This window comes from Sardina pilchardus, chromosome 9 (genome assembly GCF_963854185.1).
Source record: "Sardina pilchardus chromosome 9, fSarPil1.1, whole genome shotgun sequence".
NCBI lineage: Eukaryota > Metazoa > Chordata > Actinopteri > Clupeiformes > Clupeidae > Sardina > Sardina pilchardus.
In genome coordinates, this window is record NC_085002.1 from 28243518 (window position 1) to 28261410 (window position 17893).

Here is a 17893-nt window from a genome sequence, read left to right on the forward strand (position 1 = left end):
TTTTTTCTTGCTCAAACAGGAAGCCTATTATGTCCCTCAGCATCCCACCTCCACTACTGTAGCCTACATCCATGCTAGCTTGGAGCCAGTACAATGCCAGTGCCTGCTTCCCACTCTGTAGTTAGCGTTCCGCTATAGACTGTGTGTGCATGCGCTAATAGCCCCTCTGTGTGGGGCATTGGAATGACCGGCCGTGCTCCCCTGGCAGGGTCGGGGGCACATTCCTCTCGTGGCAGCGCTGCCACTGCAGCTCCCGGTCAGTGGGAGAGTGGGCTCTCTTCCAGAACGCATCGCCACGGTGACGCGGGTGCAACAGAGGTGCTGGTCAAATGGACTCTTGAGCACATAGTACTCTCTCTGGCAGTTGCCGTGGGTTCGTGGGGGCTCAATGTTTGGATGTGTTTTGTTTTTTTTCAATGGAGGAGGTAACCTCAGCGCCCTTACCCTCATCCCCAGGAATGTGGTGTGAACGGGAGGGAGGACAAGTGTGGGTGTTCGCCAGAAGAGCCAAAGGAGCCTGGGGCGGCACCACGAATCACTGGACAGACAGGCTGTAAAGTCAGACTCTCTTTGTGTAATCTGATATCTACTGTAGCAAGTGTGTTGGGTTTTTTTTTTTCAGTCAGCCAACAGGACAAAATAGTGGATGCTGTCTGCAGGTCTGTATCTCTGAACCTGAAAATGTTTGGACATTGATGAATGATGAGACATGATGCTTCTTCGCAAGGTTGCATGTCTCTCCCCCGCCAACATTTTCATGTGCTCTTCCTGCTCATGCTCTCAAGAAACGAGCACATTTATTTCATGATTGAATACTGAAGGAGAGCCAACATAGTGCTACACACACACACACACACACACACACACACACACACACACACACACACACACACACATAGACACACACACACACACACACACACAGACACACACACACACACACACACACACACACACACACAACCCCTGTTTACTAAGGCCTGTGGTGCTCTTCTGATCAAAGTAGAGTACCGCCTGGCCTTTTAGTGTAAATTAGCCCATGAGTACCAGCTGGGATGAGAGTGGGTTTTTAAAAAGACAGAAAAAAATTACCCCACATATATTTGCATCCTAGAAATGGGTGAGGGAGCCATTTAGGATACAATTTGGAAGAGAGGGACAGGTCTCACGAGAACAATAGAAGCCCCTTTGCTTTCACGCAGAATATCTCCTGCTTTTCCGAAAATCAATTTCTCCTCTAAATTTGCCACAGCTCACAACAAATATGATGCAAACAATGTTTTTGAATGTGTTCTTAGAGCACCCGGAAAAAAAGACGACCTGTCTGTGAGTGTTGGCTTACATGTTGTTTAAATGTAGATGTTTCCTAAGCACTGTGACACCACTCAGTTAAACTGCCACCATATCAGCGCATTCAAGTGCAGCCACTTGTCTGCATGAGAGGTGTTAACAGTAACAGCTGGCACCCGTTCTTACCCACTGTATGTTTATGACAAGTCCACAGTGCCTTTCTTTGTCCCTAACACATTCACTTATCCATGTAATCCATGCTTTACCCATGTTCCTTGTCCATAATGTCACATCAGACCTCACCTGCTTTTACAAAATGATGACGTACAGTATACTGTATGCAGCCTGCAGCTTGAAAACAGGCAAGAGGTTTGTGCATGGAAACAACAGCCAAAAGAGACGAATCCATGGCAGACCGATATGGCATTCAAATCTCCTCTGTTTCTTCTTTGAGAAAACCGAAATGAATAATGTTTCAATTAAGGTCTGACGGCGGTGGGCACAAACTAGTTTGGCCTTTTCATCAGGGAATGGTCTGAGGTTGGGCTGCATATTCCTATTCAAGTCCATGCCAATGCCATCACTGAATGTGTTCCATTTCTAATGATTGAAAAACCAGAGCGTTTGCTCTCTTTACTGGGACAGATGCTGCAAAAGTAGATCACCCAGTTGGTTTATGGGTCAAAGTTGTACAAAGTTGAAATGCATGCATGATTCTCTTGAATGCAACCTCTGTTGACTTCTGATATTCTGAATTATTCATTATTGCGCCCTAGTAAAAACACCAATTATTATGAATTATGGATGAAATAAATGAATGGAATAAATGGATAACAATCATATTTTTTCCCCTGAGATCACATTTATACAGAGATACAGTCTAGTGTATATATAAGTAGGCCTATGTAACTCTCAGTAACCTGTCAATCTACTTTGAAATTCCTCAATAGCTTCTCAGGGCAAGGTCAAATGGCAAAAACATGATGAAGTTCAATCAGTGTTGTGTTAACATAATTTCCTGCAACATATTCTCTGAGACGATGTGTCATTTTTTGATGCAAGACCTTGGCTCAATTCTGTATTGTAGGCTAATCCTGCCTTTATATTTCTCAGTGGGAAACACTGCCAATCGTTGTGGCTAGGAGCCTGACTTAGGCTACCTGACCGTGTTGACATTTGTGATAAAGGGCCTGAAATGACCATCTCCATGAGCCTAAATGGCAATGTTGACATGCTCAGCTGGTGATCTGCAATCCTAATTAGACCTATGTTGAATTCCTCCTGTTTTTGATAGCAAGGCCATTTTACAAAATGTGCAGCATTGTCTGTGGATCTTGTGTGTGTGTGTGTGTGTGTGTGAGAGAGAGAGAGAGAGAGAGAGAGAGAGAGAGAGAGAGAGAGAGAGAGTCATGTGTGACATGTGAGATGTAAATCTCAAGAGCAATGCAACAAGAAAAACATATGCAACAATAATAATTAAGTTGTTTGAATATTCCCAAATTGACATCAAGAATGGGCGACAAGCCTACATTTCCCAGAAACCACCACTGATTTATATGCAGCAGAAAAAGAAGGCGGATCTCTACTGCTCATGTGGAGGCGGTAAGAAGAGGAGTACACTGAAGTGTAATTTAACTGTAAACCAGGCGCCGCATATGACAACTCGGGATTCAGTATCATGGAATTAAATGTGGACTGTGTTGTGGACATTTCGCTTCGTTGAACGAGTTTCGCCTGCTGTCATCCCCTGCAAGCTCCTCATCTTGTGAAGGTAACGTAAAGTTTACCCGTAACTCAAGTCGTCTGGAGGTAAAGAGAAAATGAGCAGCATCTTCATTCTACCTGGCTAGTCAACATCACGTTCATTCAAATATTAAGTATTTATAACGTGTCTATTTGATTACTTAGTTGGTTGATGTTACATTGTCGTAGCCACATTGTTTGCTTGACTGAAATGCATTTTCAGCAGATGAAAAATGGCAGGTTGAGCTTTAAAGGCGATAGACAGTGAAGAGCGCAGAAAAGTGAATTGATATCCAGGGAGGGTGCCAATTGAGTTAAGCTAACTTGACGCTAGCCACGATTGTTTATCAACATATCTCAGAGAGTCAAGGTTACACTAAAACATACAATTGGTTTACAATGTTATACTTACCAATGTCAGTCAAGCGACGCCTGAAATCAAATGGAACAATCAGCAAGTTCTCTCCGGACCCCAGCGAGCGAGCGAACCAGGTGGAAATGAAATGTGAACGTAGACGCCTAAATAATATCTGCTCTGTCTTTTTTGAGATCTTCATGTTTGTGTTCAGTGAAGGCTAATAATGTAGCAGATATTGATAACAATGGCAATGTTAGGGAAGGGATATCATTGCTTGTCTTAACCAGGGATTTATACAGAGGTAGCAGTCGAGCGAGGTTCGATAGGAGCGCCACCGCTTGTACAGTCAGTAAGTCAGCCGATAAGCCCTTTTGCGGCCTCCGAAAATAAACGCTGCCACCTTCATTATGTATTAATCTGAATTAGCCTAGTATTTTTTGTTTTTGACGGAGGGGGCACACGAATCAATATAAATATGAGAGCTAATGTGGCGACATAAAGTTCGGTAAAGAGGCACACCACTGACGCTCCTTACAAAGATTATGGGGAAGTGGTCGTGCAGCATCTTGATGCCTGCAAGTGACGCGTCGGTAAGCATGTTGTCAAACTTGCAAGCGCTGTGCGGGTGTGTTGTGCTCTCTAGGGCCTACATTACTTTCAAGTCATCAATTCTGGACAGTTCCGCCGCAAGAGTTAAATGAGAGTGTTTTAGAGAGTAAGTTTAGAGAGCAGCATATTCTTCCTTAAATATGAATAGCCTACTATAGCCTACTACACTACTATACTATACGATACTATACTATACTATAGCATATACACCAATACACTCCAACCTTTGCATAAGCTTTGACAGCATTAATGTTTTTGTCTTCTTTCCACATACATTAATTCCAGATAAGCTTCTATTTTTTAATTCACTAGATAGAATATAGACTGTATAGAACTATACAGTCTATGAGATAGAAAGGTGTAAGCAAATATAGGCTATTCACACTATACAGTCAAAGCTACTGTATTTGCACTTTTGTACATTTCTAAATAGGGATGCACTTAGATTCTGAATTTCAGTCATGATGCTGTCGTATATGTCAATAAAATAAACTGATGATTAAGAATTGAATCGTCTTCTACATTTCTACTGTGTTGACTTTGTTGTTTGTCAGGTAGCAAACTGTCCTGCAAGTATCTATTTAGCCTTTGCAGAATGAACGTGCAAATCTCCACATTGGCAGAGTAGCACGTTGTTATGTTGTCTTTACAGTGACAGTGACATATGTCTTATTTTGTTTTCCGAAGAGTCTCAGTAGAGGAGATGATCATTCTTCTTCCTCAGTAGACAGTTAGTAAACACAGCATACATGCCATGTCCCACATTTAACAGACTGCCCAAAAGTTATCCCCCTGCTCCTAACTGAGCAAAGCAAAAAGAGTGCAAGTTCAGGTTAGTGTGATCACATCCACTTGATGTCCTTTGCTGACCTATGCATTAGTGATATGACATCTCACCTTGCCCTTGCAGGTGCAGTCAAGCTCGGAGAAGGATGTCGGACAAGATGTCTAGTTTCCTCCACATCGGGGACATCTGCTCCCTGTATGCGGAGGGCTCCACAAATGGATTTATCAGTACATTAGGGTAAGTGGGAACACTCTACATGTCACCCTTGTCTTTGACACCCCCCCCCCCACACACCCCCCACCCCCTTCCACTTCAACTGACAAGCACTGATGAACAGCGTGGTGTACTGAAAATGGGACTTTGCTAAATTGATATTGTGCATATAGCCCAGTGCAGTAGATGGCAGAGAAAACCTGACAGGAAGGGATGAAGCTTCTGAATCAGCATAGTTGAATTCCACGTTGACAATCCCTCTTTCCTCAAAAGCCGACGTGACCCTCTCCACCCCTTTCGTTTCTGCTGAAGTCTAAACTTTTCTGGTCCGTTTCGATGTGCCGTTGCAGTAGCTGATGTATTTGTTGTGATGTGTCGTTAGTGCTGTTTGGGGACGGCTCAGAAAAGAGACAGGTTGATGGCGCGATAGAGAGAAATAGTGAGTGACAAAGAGAAACTGATGACCCAGTGGGAAATGAGGTGAGTGTTAGTTCAAGCAGGGCAATAAAGGAGAGAATGAATGAGTGGGAAAGTCAAGAGGAAAGAGAGTTAATGTGTAGTCAGCAAAGAGGAAGAGACGCTAACTAGACTGAGGTGCTAACTGGGTGTGTGGTGGAGGGCAGAGTGGTGGCGGTGGAGGAGAAGGAGGAGGAGGAGGAGGAGGAGGAGGAGGAGAGGAGGAACAGGTTGGTCGCGTTTGAATGCTTCTGCAGGCTAGGCCGCTCGACACCAATTTCCTCTTTTTGCTCCTCCATGCAAAGTGTGTCGCCGGCCCCCCGAAGGGAAATATGAGCGCGAGGAGTCAAGGCAGCAAGTGTGAAGGCCTGCTGGCAGCACTCTGTGCGTGTTCCTCCTCAGACACACACACGCGCGCACACACACACACACACACACACACACACACACTCACACACAGCTGTGGTCACATCACAGGAGCTGCAGAGCATGTCATTTGCTGTGTGCTGCTTTGTTGTCCTTGTGGCACACTTAATTCCTCCCCAGTAGTCTCCGAAAAAAATATCGCCCCCGTCAACAACGATGGCGCGCACTCTTACACACCCGAGGTCACTCTCACCGCGGGGGTGCGTTTGCAAATTGGACACTCTCTGGGTCCTTGATGGCCTCCATCAGCACACGCCTGTTTGTGGTGTAGCTCATCTCTGGAGAACCACAAGGCTACTAACTGATTAGCCCATTTCTTTTCACTGGATGATGATGGGATGCCCTTCAGCTGAACTGCTGCTAGTCACTGATCATCATCCTTGTACTGTATGTTACAAATCATCCCGGGCTTTGTGTTTGGTGAATGGGCATTTTCTTTTCTTTCCTTTCTGTAAGTCTCTCTCTCTCTCTCTCTCTCCCTCTATCTCATTTACTTTGCTACTTTTTTGTGCCGTGGCATTGTTTGCGTTGCCATTTCTACCTCCATCCATCTCTCCATCCATCCATCATGTCTGCCCGTGTGCTGCCCTTTTCTCAGTGCTCCAAACTGAACCCCTCAATCACACTCTGCCACTTCCTGGCACATGCACCCCTGTCCTCTTTGCCATCTCTCCCTCTGTCTGTCTCTCTCTCTCCTTCTTTCTCTCTCCCTCTCTCGCTCTCTCTCCCCGTTCTCTCTCCATCTCTGTCTCGTTCTGTCTGTCGCCTTTCCCTCTTTTTGCCTGCCGCGGTAGTGTCACGTCACCCGTCCATAGCAACGAGCGTCCGTGTCGCTTTGAAGAAACACCACCTTGGCAGTGTTCATTTGTCATGCCCGCCTGGCTGGCACTGTTTTGCTCGGTAATCACTCCCCTCGCCCCACCCTCACCCCTCCTCCACCACCGCGCCCTCCGCTCCCTTCCTCCTTCCCTGCTGATGATGAGCTGCTGGTTGGCATTGATTAGATCGGGCGGGGGGGAAGGGGAAGGGGGAACAGTGGGGCAAGAAAAAGGTGTCTATTTTTAGCCACGTTTGAAGACAAGGTGCTCTGTTGTGCTCCATGGCACTGACCTCCAAGTGACGAGCTCGCGCATAATATAGCCACCTGGGCCGCAGCTGGTCCAGGGTGACACATGTGCGGACCTCGACTGCCCACTAGACAGACTACTGTCCAGAGGCCATACGGAGCCAGCGTCGGGTAAATATAGCCCCTCTATCTATTGAAGCTGTCTGTCTGAATCCTTCCTCCACTGTGGTTGAGACACACAGGAAGAGACAATCACCCAGCTGCACTGCTATTATGTGTTTTGGAAATTGCTACCTGTAATTTATGGCGAATGCAGCTGACCCCTCCGCAGCTCTGCACATATTTGCTGTTGCCTGTGCTGTGTGTTATCGCGTCCAGTTAAAGCTAAATAGGCCGAGGATTTATAGGTTTCTGTACGCTGGCAATCTTCACCAACAGATTATAGAGGAATGGTATCCTCATCGCTGATGTCTCCCATGCAGTAGCTGCGTCCTACACACAGTCTAAAAGTGCTTACAGGGCAAAGGGCACCAACCTTCTATATTTATCAGCAACATGCAGCCATATTAATGGATCTTGTGTTGGTTTTATGAAAGATTCCTATGACATGAATTGCCTCTGCAAACACCCTGTGAAAAAAAAAAAAGCGGAGGCTGACTAGACTAACTGCTGTTTATGCTCCAGTGTTGTTCTGTTTAGGGATGCATCTACTGATTGTGATATTAGGGCCCATATCGATGGAGATACATTAGAAAATAACAATTGACTGATAACCGATGCCAATATTTTTTATATTCTTTGTTTGTTTACTTATTTTTTGTTGTTGATTTTGGCCTTTAGTAGAGTGGAAACAAACATATTCTTAAAACATAACTGAACCATTTCCAAGTCTTTCACATGTTGTGGAGAATTGATGCAACATAGAAGCATGTATACTGTACATGTATATCAGCCACTGCCATGGGTGAATGTCATATAAATTTGCCAATGGCCGATATCAGACGACAAGACCGATGTTGGCCGATATATATATATACTGTATATTTCTCGGTGCATCCGCAGTTCTGTTGCATTATTGTTTCAAGTTACACAGTGCAATATATGATATTATGACTTTAAAAGGTAATGAGCATCCTATAGTATTTGACTGGGAGTGACATAATATATTACGGCAGTACTGTAGATACTAAATACTTCTGCAACTTAGTGTTAACCCAGGTCAGATGTCAGAACTGTACTGTAATATCCCAACTATTAGCCGCGGCTTATATATTAATTTTGCAAAATGTCTTCTGCTATGAGGTTACATGGGGGCAGTTAATATGGTATTAATATGGTTTTGTCTCTTTTACCTAGCATAAAACACTGTCCAGTGTCTGATACACAATGCGGCTAATGCACAGGAAATTTCTGTAGTACTTGAAGAGATAACACATTAGAGCTGATGATATCTAGAAGGTATTCAAACTGAAAGCAATGTGATCATGTCTACAGATACATTTACACTGACTTGAAGTTACTGCGAAAGGTTCTCTGGCTTTCTTATTTTAGCTCGAGCAGAGTCTGAAACTGTTACAGAACATGTTCTTAGACGGGAGACTTCTCCTCTGCTGACCTTGGCTGAGCAGGGGATTTATGTGACTACACGGAAGTGCTCTCATCTCCCCGCGTCTCGGCTCGTCCACATGCTGCTCAACCACTATCAACAGCGGCATGTCTCAGGCCCCAGGGGGTCCCTCGTGGTCTTTCATAAGTGCTGAAATGTTCCTCGCATCAGCACAGGCCCTCTATCCATTTTCTAGAAGGTTTGCAACAGCGCCGGCTTAGCCCTGATCGCTAAAACTGCGATTTGGGAAGAATGCTGTGGGAAGTTTTTAAGCTGTGTGTCTGTGAATTTGGATGAGGGGTATTTTTAGTGCAGCTGTCTCTCGACGAGATGGTATGAAGGGCACCTCTGTCAGTGAGGAAGTTCATCAAACAAAAACACAAGTATTCAAATGTTTTCACTGAATTCTTTGCAATAATTCTTTCGCTATGGCTTATCTCAGTATGTGGCATGTTTGTATATGTAGGCTTATGATTTGATTATACCCTGTCAGTTCCCATAAATGCAGTTCAGTTGTAAGGCAGTGTGTTTTTTCTTATTTACTGACATGACATCCATGCTTCCCCCCTCAGTCTCGTGGATGACCGATGCGTTGTACAGCCGGACACAGGAGACCTCAATAACCCTCCCAAGAAGTTCAGAGGTAAAGAAAAAACCTTCACTTTCACTTTCTCTCCTTATTTATGTTCAAGGAAGGAACTGTGACTAGCTGTGGAAATGTGACCGTTCATGTCCAACTTGTCATCAAGTTCCTAATGCCTTTTAACACGAGCGTGCCAGAGTATATCAGCAAGTAATAAGCTGTGTCACGCTCATACACCTGCACTCTGCATTGGGTGAGCAGGGAACAGTGAAGTTACGGTTTATGGCCAATTCAGTTGTCCAATATTAGACCATCACACGTGCACATTTTGGTTGTTGCATGCATTTCATGTCTATGGTTTTGCTATTTGTGCTATTGCATACAGTATGATTTCCCTATGCTGTGACCCCAGCCTTACTGGACTTTTCATGGCCATTGTTCCTGTTCAGATGCAACGGTGTGAGAAGCACAGTGACAAAGAAATGAGTCATCATTCATTGTAGCCTCTACACTACATTCATGAATGCAGTAGTATGCATTGTCTCCATGAAGCAATACAGGCTTTTTAATAATTTATATATATAATACAGTACATGTATATAGTCAGAGAGATTCAGTGATTCAGAGAGATGTATTTGTTACATATACAGTTATAACAGTACAGCTAGTAGTGAAATGTAAGGATGTGGGCCTAAGGTTGAGGTTCTCTTTGGCAAGCGCAGGGAAAAGGCTATCACACCCTGAATTCTGCTGGGATGCGGAGAGAGGGCCTGCTGTCCAGGGCTGTGACACCTGAGCCTGTATTTTCAATGCAGCATCGCCGATGCTAATTAACCTTGCGTTCACCTGCCTCCCAAGGCTAGCATGTGGTAATTCTACGCAGCAGGGCACAGTTGGTGGGTGCCTGTAGGAGGTCTCGTGGTGGCAGGCTCTGTGGGGTTAGCAGTGCACTGCAGTGCCTTTTGTTTATTGAATCCGCGTGAGGAGCTCCTAATATCACTTAGCCCAGCACAATGAGCCGGCTTTATCACTTCCTCTTTCTCATTCCATTTTTAACTTGGCTCTTGAATGAACCTCTGAATGAAGTTAGCCATATGCACTTTGGCAGAGAAGCACTGGAGTTGAAGAGCGATTGATAAAAAAAAAAGCCAAAAACGTGGTCCTGGTCAAGCGCAGAGCTACTGGGGATGTAGGACCACAGCCGCTGATGAAATACAGGCTAACTCCTGACTGTCTCCAGTCTTTGTCACTGTGGACAAAGTGACTGACCAGCCTATAAAATGCACAGACATTTTGTGATTCTTCAGATTCCCTGTGCCCATGTGGAAGCATTAGGCCCCACTTCCTGCTAATGTAAGCGGTCCTGCATTAGGAGATATCACAGTGATAAATGACCCAAGCACTCAGCGGAGTACGGGGGCTAAGCCAACCTTTTCTGTTATGGAACGGCTCTGTTAATGTAAGCCCTTTCAAAAGTCCCCATAAAATGTTGCTGTGACTTTACTTGCGCTGTACCTCATTCTGCATTCTGTTCAGTCGGTTTATTGGATAATCGCCCCAGGACGGCCGTAACTCAGTCCCCACTTTAGGTAGGCTCATTTGGCTCAATGTAATTGGGGCTATTTGAGACGTAAAGCATATTTCAGCCATGTATGGGAGTGCTAGCTCCATGATTTGAATACATGAAGTAGACCAGCTACAAGAGTGGGTGTAAACCCAATTTCCTATCAAGGTGGTGGTGGATGAGTTTTCATTTCAGTCAGACTCCCTAAAGGCATGTTTCTTGATAAAGATGTTCTTCGGATGAATTTTGTGTGGATATCGACAGTGACCTGCACAGCTGTATGAAGGACCTTATCATGAACACGGGTCATTACATAGATGAACAGCGTCACATATGGGCTCTAATTTGTATTATGGGCAAAGTGCAAAGTCTAACTAGTCTTAAAGGCACTGTAAGTGATTCTAAGAAATTTCTATCCTAAAATGATCGTTTTCGTCGTATTCAGTGAATACCTACTCATGATTTGCTACTGTGGTTGTCCATTCATAAAGTGAAGCAAGCCTGTGCCCCAAACCATAATAAAGCTGTTCCAGCTGGTCACCATAAGGGGGGGACGGAGGTTTTGGGCAAAGGTAGTGACCGGGCCATAGAGTGAGGAGGGGAGAGTTCGCTCTCTGGTGTTTTGCTTGGTGTTTGGTGTTCAGATATCAATGGATGTGACGTCTTCGAGCATCACATACAGCGCCTTTAATGGCCTATGCAGAGTGGCACAATGGTCTTTTACGATTGACCATGTTAGACTAGACGATCAGAGAACCAGACATTCTTGCCGCGTCTTGGTCGGGAGATTGGCCACATTACCAGATGTAGCCTATTTTACTCATCACGTGTTGTTATAGTGTCAATATCAACACGGGAGTCGTAGGGGATTCCTCAAGAATTCTAACATGCCAGACTTTTCGTTGTGGGGACGTGGAACGTCGCAGACAATAAATCACTGGTTGTTGAATATGTCACATTACAAGACGCGTTCTTAAGCGTCGTTCCTGACTTTTCATACGGGCACAACACTGGAAATGTTGGCTGGAGTCATGTAATTTGCACAGGCCATAACTCTAACTACTGTAGAGCTAATTTGATAACAACAGTATGTAAATTCAATTCGCTAATTAAACAAGATGGACGATGCTTTAATCGCAAACAGTAACAATTCAGCTCATAGCTCAATGCATCCACACGCCACATGATATCTAGGCCATAGTTCATACAGCAGAACTTTGCCCTCCATTTAAATTAGGGCCTGATATGCTTCTTGGATAGAACAAACTTGTTGTCTGATTACATATTTCATTTGTTTTTGGGCCTTTAGGTTTTTTTTAGTTTTGCCCATTGCATCCACTTTGGCCTTCCTTTGTGTAGTTGGTGTATGGATAGCTAGCTATACTGTTCCATTGTATTACACATGTTGCCATATATGGGTATAGCCTAACTGAGCTGTTCAGTTCAGAACTGGACATTCTTGTTTTTCTGTTGTTTCTGTCCAGCAGTCAGATACTGGTAGTTGTGCATGCTTTTACATAGCCTATGTCAAGGCTTCTGTGATGGGGTTATGTCTTTTATTGGTTCAAAGCCCATTTGGTAGTTGTGACACTAGCCTATAAGTTTAAAACGGAAAACTGAAACCAAACACTTGCTGCACAAGCTGTTATAGTTTTGGGCTAGCCTGTGAACTAAAATTGTTAACCCACAGAAGCAGTGAGAGTTTAACACCTTTTTATGTGAAACACAGGCTGTTGAATGTATAATTGTGAAATGAGCTGTACTGTTGTGCAAATTTGCTTTTGCTCTAGCCTATTACACATGTATTTGACCTTTTAGAGGTCAGATCAGTGTCAGAAATCATCAATTGTTTTGTGCAACAAGCATGTTTTGTATAACACATTAAGAGCCACTGGTATCCTACTCAAATGAGCTACCATGGCCTTTAGTCAAGTGAAGGCTTCACAGTGAAGAACCGATAGACCCACTCATCACGACTAGCGGCGTAAGGCCAAGACGGGTTCCCGTGTCTGCACGCAGCGCACGGCGGGAACTGCGTGATCCAACGCGCATGTTGGGGGTTCCATGTGCCTCCCCACAGTTGGGACCACGCGTGAATGATGCACATCTTTGATGCTCGCAAATGTGCACAGAAGAACATAGCACTTGCTTAAGGCCTGCATAAAGTAGGTCTGGGTTGGTCCACTCCATTGAAAAAGCTCTCACAGTTCAACATGGCCTGCTATATTAGCGTTACAAAAGAGCTAGCAGCAGGCCTTTAGTATTGGCAACTCTGTTGTTCGTTTAGTTCATACGGGTTTTGATTGTGTCCTCGCTGCCGCTGCTTCAAGCTGTATTAGTGCTCTGTGCCCTCTGCAGTGAGTGCTGTTCTGAGGGGCATAGTCTTTTTTTACGCTGCGTTAGCGTCCTGTCAGCCATCACCATGTTTGGAATGCAATGAATGCAGATAGATTTTGACATAAGGTAAGCTCTCATTAAGGGCCACTTCTCAGCTGCTCTGTGTGCCAGGACCGAGAGCGCTCACACTTTTGAATGCCCTTTGTGTGCCCTCCCCAACTGTTTCTTTATTATTATTATATTTTTGAATAACTCCAAAGCTGTTCCTCACCTTTTGATCTCTAAAACCACTTAGCATCTCTCTGGAGCTGTGACAGTGGTTTTAGCGAGGAGTCGACCCTCAAGAGATTAAGAGTGTTTGTCAAGTCTGATGAAACTGAAATGCGTCTCCCTATTGTGTTCTCCTGAAAGGGCATCGAGGGAAAAAAAAAACAAGTGAGACCATTTAAGGGTTTCACTGTCCGTTTACGTCCTTTACTGAACATGGGCTTGGATTGTGGAGAAGGAGTTCTGCCTCGGGCTTCTTACTTGACTGGGTCTTTTAATCACCTTTGTTTGTTAGCTTCCTGCAGTGTAGCGTGTCCTCCCTAACATGGTTTTTCGATCTTCTCCCTTTTTCCTAAATTTAGTGTCCCGTTTTTGGAGGTGCTGTTTATGCATGGTGCTAATGCCATATTAAAATAGATCTAGTGCGAGACTATGAGTATTAATTAATTCATTTTTCAAATTTAAAAAGTTTGAAGGCACATCAAAATACTGGTGCTTCAACCCATGAATCGACCAGTAATGGGAATTCATGCAGTTGTGAAGTAATAGACTGGTTATCCACTTAGGCTCTTAAGCCTTTCCGCAATGTGAACCTGCTCTGGCCTTTAGCTTGGGAAGGGCTAAAAAAAAAAACCCTCTCCAAAAGCAGCCTGCATCAAATGATGTCTCTGAAGCCTGACCACCAAGGTCATTGCACGGACGACCACAAGCGGCCGGCCGGCCAGCCCCTTCAAGCACTCCCAGTTATCGGCGTCACATCCTGCCTCCGCTAGAGACATAGTGCTCCTCTGATGAGCACGAGGCCCTGGCGCGCTTCCCGAGCGAGCCTTTCCATAAATTACATCTGGAGCAAACTCCACTGACTGTGTGGGAATTATGCTCTCAAGTCAAGGTCGTGAAAATTAAGTGTCCCTTCTTCCTTTTTTTTTGGTCTTTGATATTAAAAAACGTGCCAGATCCCTGTTGCTTATTTTATCGGGACAGCTTTTGTCCTCCGTAATGGCACCTTTGCTTTCATCAAATCTGCTTTAACGGTTGTGGACATTACGGTGGGCCTCTGCTGATGCACTGTTTGGTTTAGCGTGTACCACTTACTTTGTTTTGTTTATGGCTTAGTGAAATTAGCATGATGGTCCTGTGCCATTACTGCAAAGGTCAGCCATACATTTGCACATCATGGAAAGAGTAAGAGCTCCCAGATGGGCCTGCTCCAGCGTCTGGATCCATGTCCTGTTCCACTAACCATTGTGTATTTGACCGATGGAGGTGTGTATCTGTGTATCTGTGTATCTGTGTGTGTGTGCGTGTGTGTGTGTGTGCGTCTGTTTGCGTCTGTGCTGTGCATCTGTGTATGTCTGTCTGTGTCTGTGTGTCTTTGTGTGTGTGTGGAATCCTCAGTTAAATTATACAGGGATGATTCACTATTTTTAGTGAGCGTCACAGACCTCATAGGGGACTGTGTGTTCATAGAGGGATGCTCTTGTTCCTCTGAGGGTTTACTTTGGTGGTCAGTGAGGCTGCCTTGGGAATGACCTACTGATTGATTGATGGATGCAGCGGCTCCTGGAGTCTCTCTTGTTGTCTCGCTGCTGTTGCTTGTCAGTATCTCGGGAGATTAAAGCACTTTCGTGCTCCGGGCCCCTTCGCTGAGGTTTGGGTCTCTGCCCCGCACGTCCCAGATGTGTCCAGTGAAATTTTAGCAAAGAAGAACAAGAGCAAAAGCATTTTCTTTTTTTGACAGCCGAGAGGAATTTTTCTCTGCCGCCTGACCACATATTTCCTCCATTCTCTGCGGAGTTCCCCAAAAGCCTCAACAACACCTTAACATTCCTGGACTTTCTCTGTCTCTGTGTCTATTTTTAGCAATCGATCCTCTGCGGAGGGTTTCAAACGCGGTCGGGGAGCGCGGAGAGAGAGAGGACTGAGAGCTCCGCCGCTGCTCCTGCTGTGTTTGGGGAGACGTGGTGTGACGGCTGACAGACCAGCTGCTCCCACAGCGGAGCGCCGTCTGTCTGAATGAGTGGGGCTGAGGGGGGAAAAAAGCTGTAGGACCAGCACCCTGATTGGTCCGAGTCTTTTTGCCCCCACCCCATTCTCTCCAGTTGGGCATTTCAGCTCCGCGTGCCCCATATGTCTCCATCTCTGGAGAGCTTTTCATGCCTTGTTTGGTAGTGGTGCAGAATGGTGTGAAATGGGGAAAGAGGATGGACAAAAAAATGTTGTATATTTTTTCTCTCCTTTTCTTTTCTCTCCCCCCCTCTTTTTTTTGGGTTTCAGTGGGTGAAACCTGATCTCAGATGGTGCTGGATAGCAAACGGTCAGCCCAGCCGGCCGCGAGCTAGAGAATGATGTGAAAACAAAGATTGTTGTTGCACGTACAGTAACAGGAAAAGGTTTGAAAGAGAGATGGCAACAAGTGGTCTGGAAATATCCGTGAGTGGTGTCCCCACTGGACGGAGTGGGAGAAGCTTAGTATGGAAATGCGGATATGCCCGGGTCTGATCAGATAAGGGGGCTCAGGACTTTGATGTATGATGTGGTCGAGTGTTTCACGTGTATGCCAACGTTATATCAGGCAAACCTCTACGCTGACATCACACACTCCACAGATAATGTCCACACACGTCATGTTTCATGTTTGTATCCATTTGTTATGAGAGAAAAAGGCAGTCAGCAGTGGATCACTCAGTGGATTATTTACTGCTTGTTTGATGAGCCCTTTCTGGTAATGAAAAGCACTCTTTATGGCCTGTGCTTCCTGCAGCATATGATGCCGTACATTGCTAATGACATGGAAGTGGAACCATTCCAGTATAGTCACCTTAGCCCTGCAGGATTGTTTTGTGCAACACACACACACAACACACACACACACACACACACACACACACACACACACACACACACACACACACACACCTTTGGACATCTCGCCATGCCGTCACATGGAGGCCCGGGTCAGCGCTCCCAGCCAGCAGTGGCTGAGACGGCGGGCTTAAACGGCAGCAAGTGGAGCGAGCCTCTGTCATCAAAGCTCCGGCTGGGGGCCTGCTCCAAGTGTGACACCTCTTTTGAAGTCCGAGAGGTCATGGCGTCTCTGCTGCGCGGCGAGTCAACACACCGGCCCCACAGCAAAGTCTGACACTTCCATTCCCCATGCCCTGCAGAAGCCAAGCAGGGATTTTGGAAATACTAGTTGCTCTGTTTTTAGTTGGATGTGTTCCGCTTGTTTGTTTATATATCTTTTTTATTGTAGCCTCTGGCCCTCTGGTCTGTTGAAGTAGGTTTTCAGTGTTGTGCCTCAGTGTTTTGATCCTCCCCCCACTGGTCTTGGAACTGTGTCAGGTTGAGAGCGCTGCTCCGGTATCTATTCTGAATAGCTGATACAGTATGCAAATGCTAGGGAAAGTTCCCCGCTGCAACTGAATGCATTTATGGCTCTTAGCATAACCCCCGTAGCCTGCTATCAGCTCGGCCCTGTTCTTCGCTTGCCCCGCATGCAAAAACGGACCACAAAGGCCTCCCCTCATAGTGTGGCAGCGCCACACCATAATGGCTTCTCCACTGACACAGAGCCGCAAAGTAAGCCAGCGGAGCGAGCGGTCGAGTAAGCAGCGCCTCTCCCTCTCCACACGTGCACGTTGACCTCTGTAGATGGAGCTAAACACTTAACTTGATGCATTTGAAATGCAGTTGTTGCCCGGAAAACGGCCCGTTCATGTTGCACTTAATTGGCTCAGTTATTGGGCATCAATGCATTTGTGAGGAGTACAATTCAGATGACCAAACATGGACATCACTTAGGGGCGGCAGCTGTTATCTGCATGAGCTTGATGCAGAAACACAGGAAGAGCTCAGTGTGGAAATGCTTTTCTTTAAATGATTGTCTTTCTCGGTGTGCTTTTGTGTTTAAGCTTTGGTATGCTCTGTCTGCCTCTGTGCGTTAGTTCAATGCTTATAATTCTCTCAGTTCTGCTACAGCGCCAGTGCTTTATTTAGTTAAATAAATGTTTGCACTGCACTGTTACAGTGGTTTGAGTCCTCTGCCAATGTAAACAAAAATATAGAATATTTCCACTACACTTAAAGCAACACTTAAGCGTCTTTGTACCTTAAAATAATGTTTCCAAAATGATGCCAGTGGTTCATCGACTTGTAACAGGGTGAACCACACTTCTGCATTTGCTTCGCGGCCCTCTATCGGCTATAACCGCACTATGTATGTTTACCAGATCAGGTAGCAGATCAGTAGTTTGATGGAATGAGACATAAGAAACTACAAATTTGACCTGCTTTGATGTCGCAATACATCATACTTTCACATAATCATGCCATATACTCTACCTTGTCTGTGGACATCGCTATTTCCTGGATAAACAAATAGCGTGCGTGTGACAGAGGAGAAGTGCTTTACGGTAGTGTTGCTTTAAATGTACTTACAGTTTGTTGTTAGCATACTACCTTATTGGTAGTGTCTGTTTTTGTGTAAACATTCATCTCAAATCAGTAGGCCGGCCCTTATGATTTAATTGTATACAGTACACTTAGGGACACCAGGGATGTCACTTAGACCAGGGATGATACAATG

The 17893-nt window shown here is 45.2% G+C and overlaps 1 protein-coding gene across 6 annotated transcripts in view; it reads left to right on the forward strand.

Moving 5' to 3' along the window:
- The first annotated feature begins 2935 nt into the window (after positions 1 to 2935).
- itpr1b (inositol 1,4,5-trisphosphate receptor, type 1b) overlaps positions 2936 to 17893 on the forward strand; it is a 123985-nt gene continuing 109027 nt past the window's right edge. For all 6 annotated transcript variants that reach the window (XM_062544560.1, XM_062544562.1, XM_062544563.1 and 3 more), the window contains exons 1-3: positions 2936 to 3061; positions 4911 to 5024; positions 9127 to 9197. In XM_062544560.1, the coding sequence (XP_062400544.1) occupies positions 4933 to 5024; positions 9127 to 9197 (163 nt within the window). In that variant the 5' untranslated portion in view covers positions 2936 to 3061; positions 4911 to 4932. The remainder of the gene's footprint in view (positions 3062 to 4910; positions 5025 to 9126; positions 9198 to 17893) is intronic.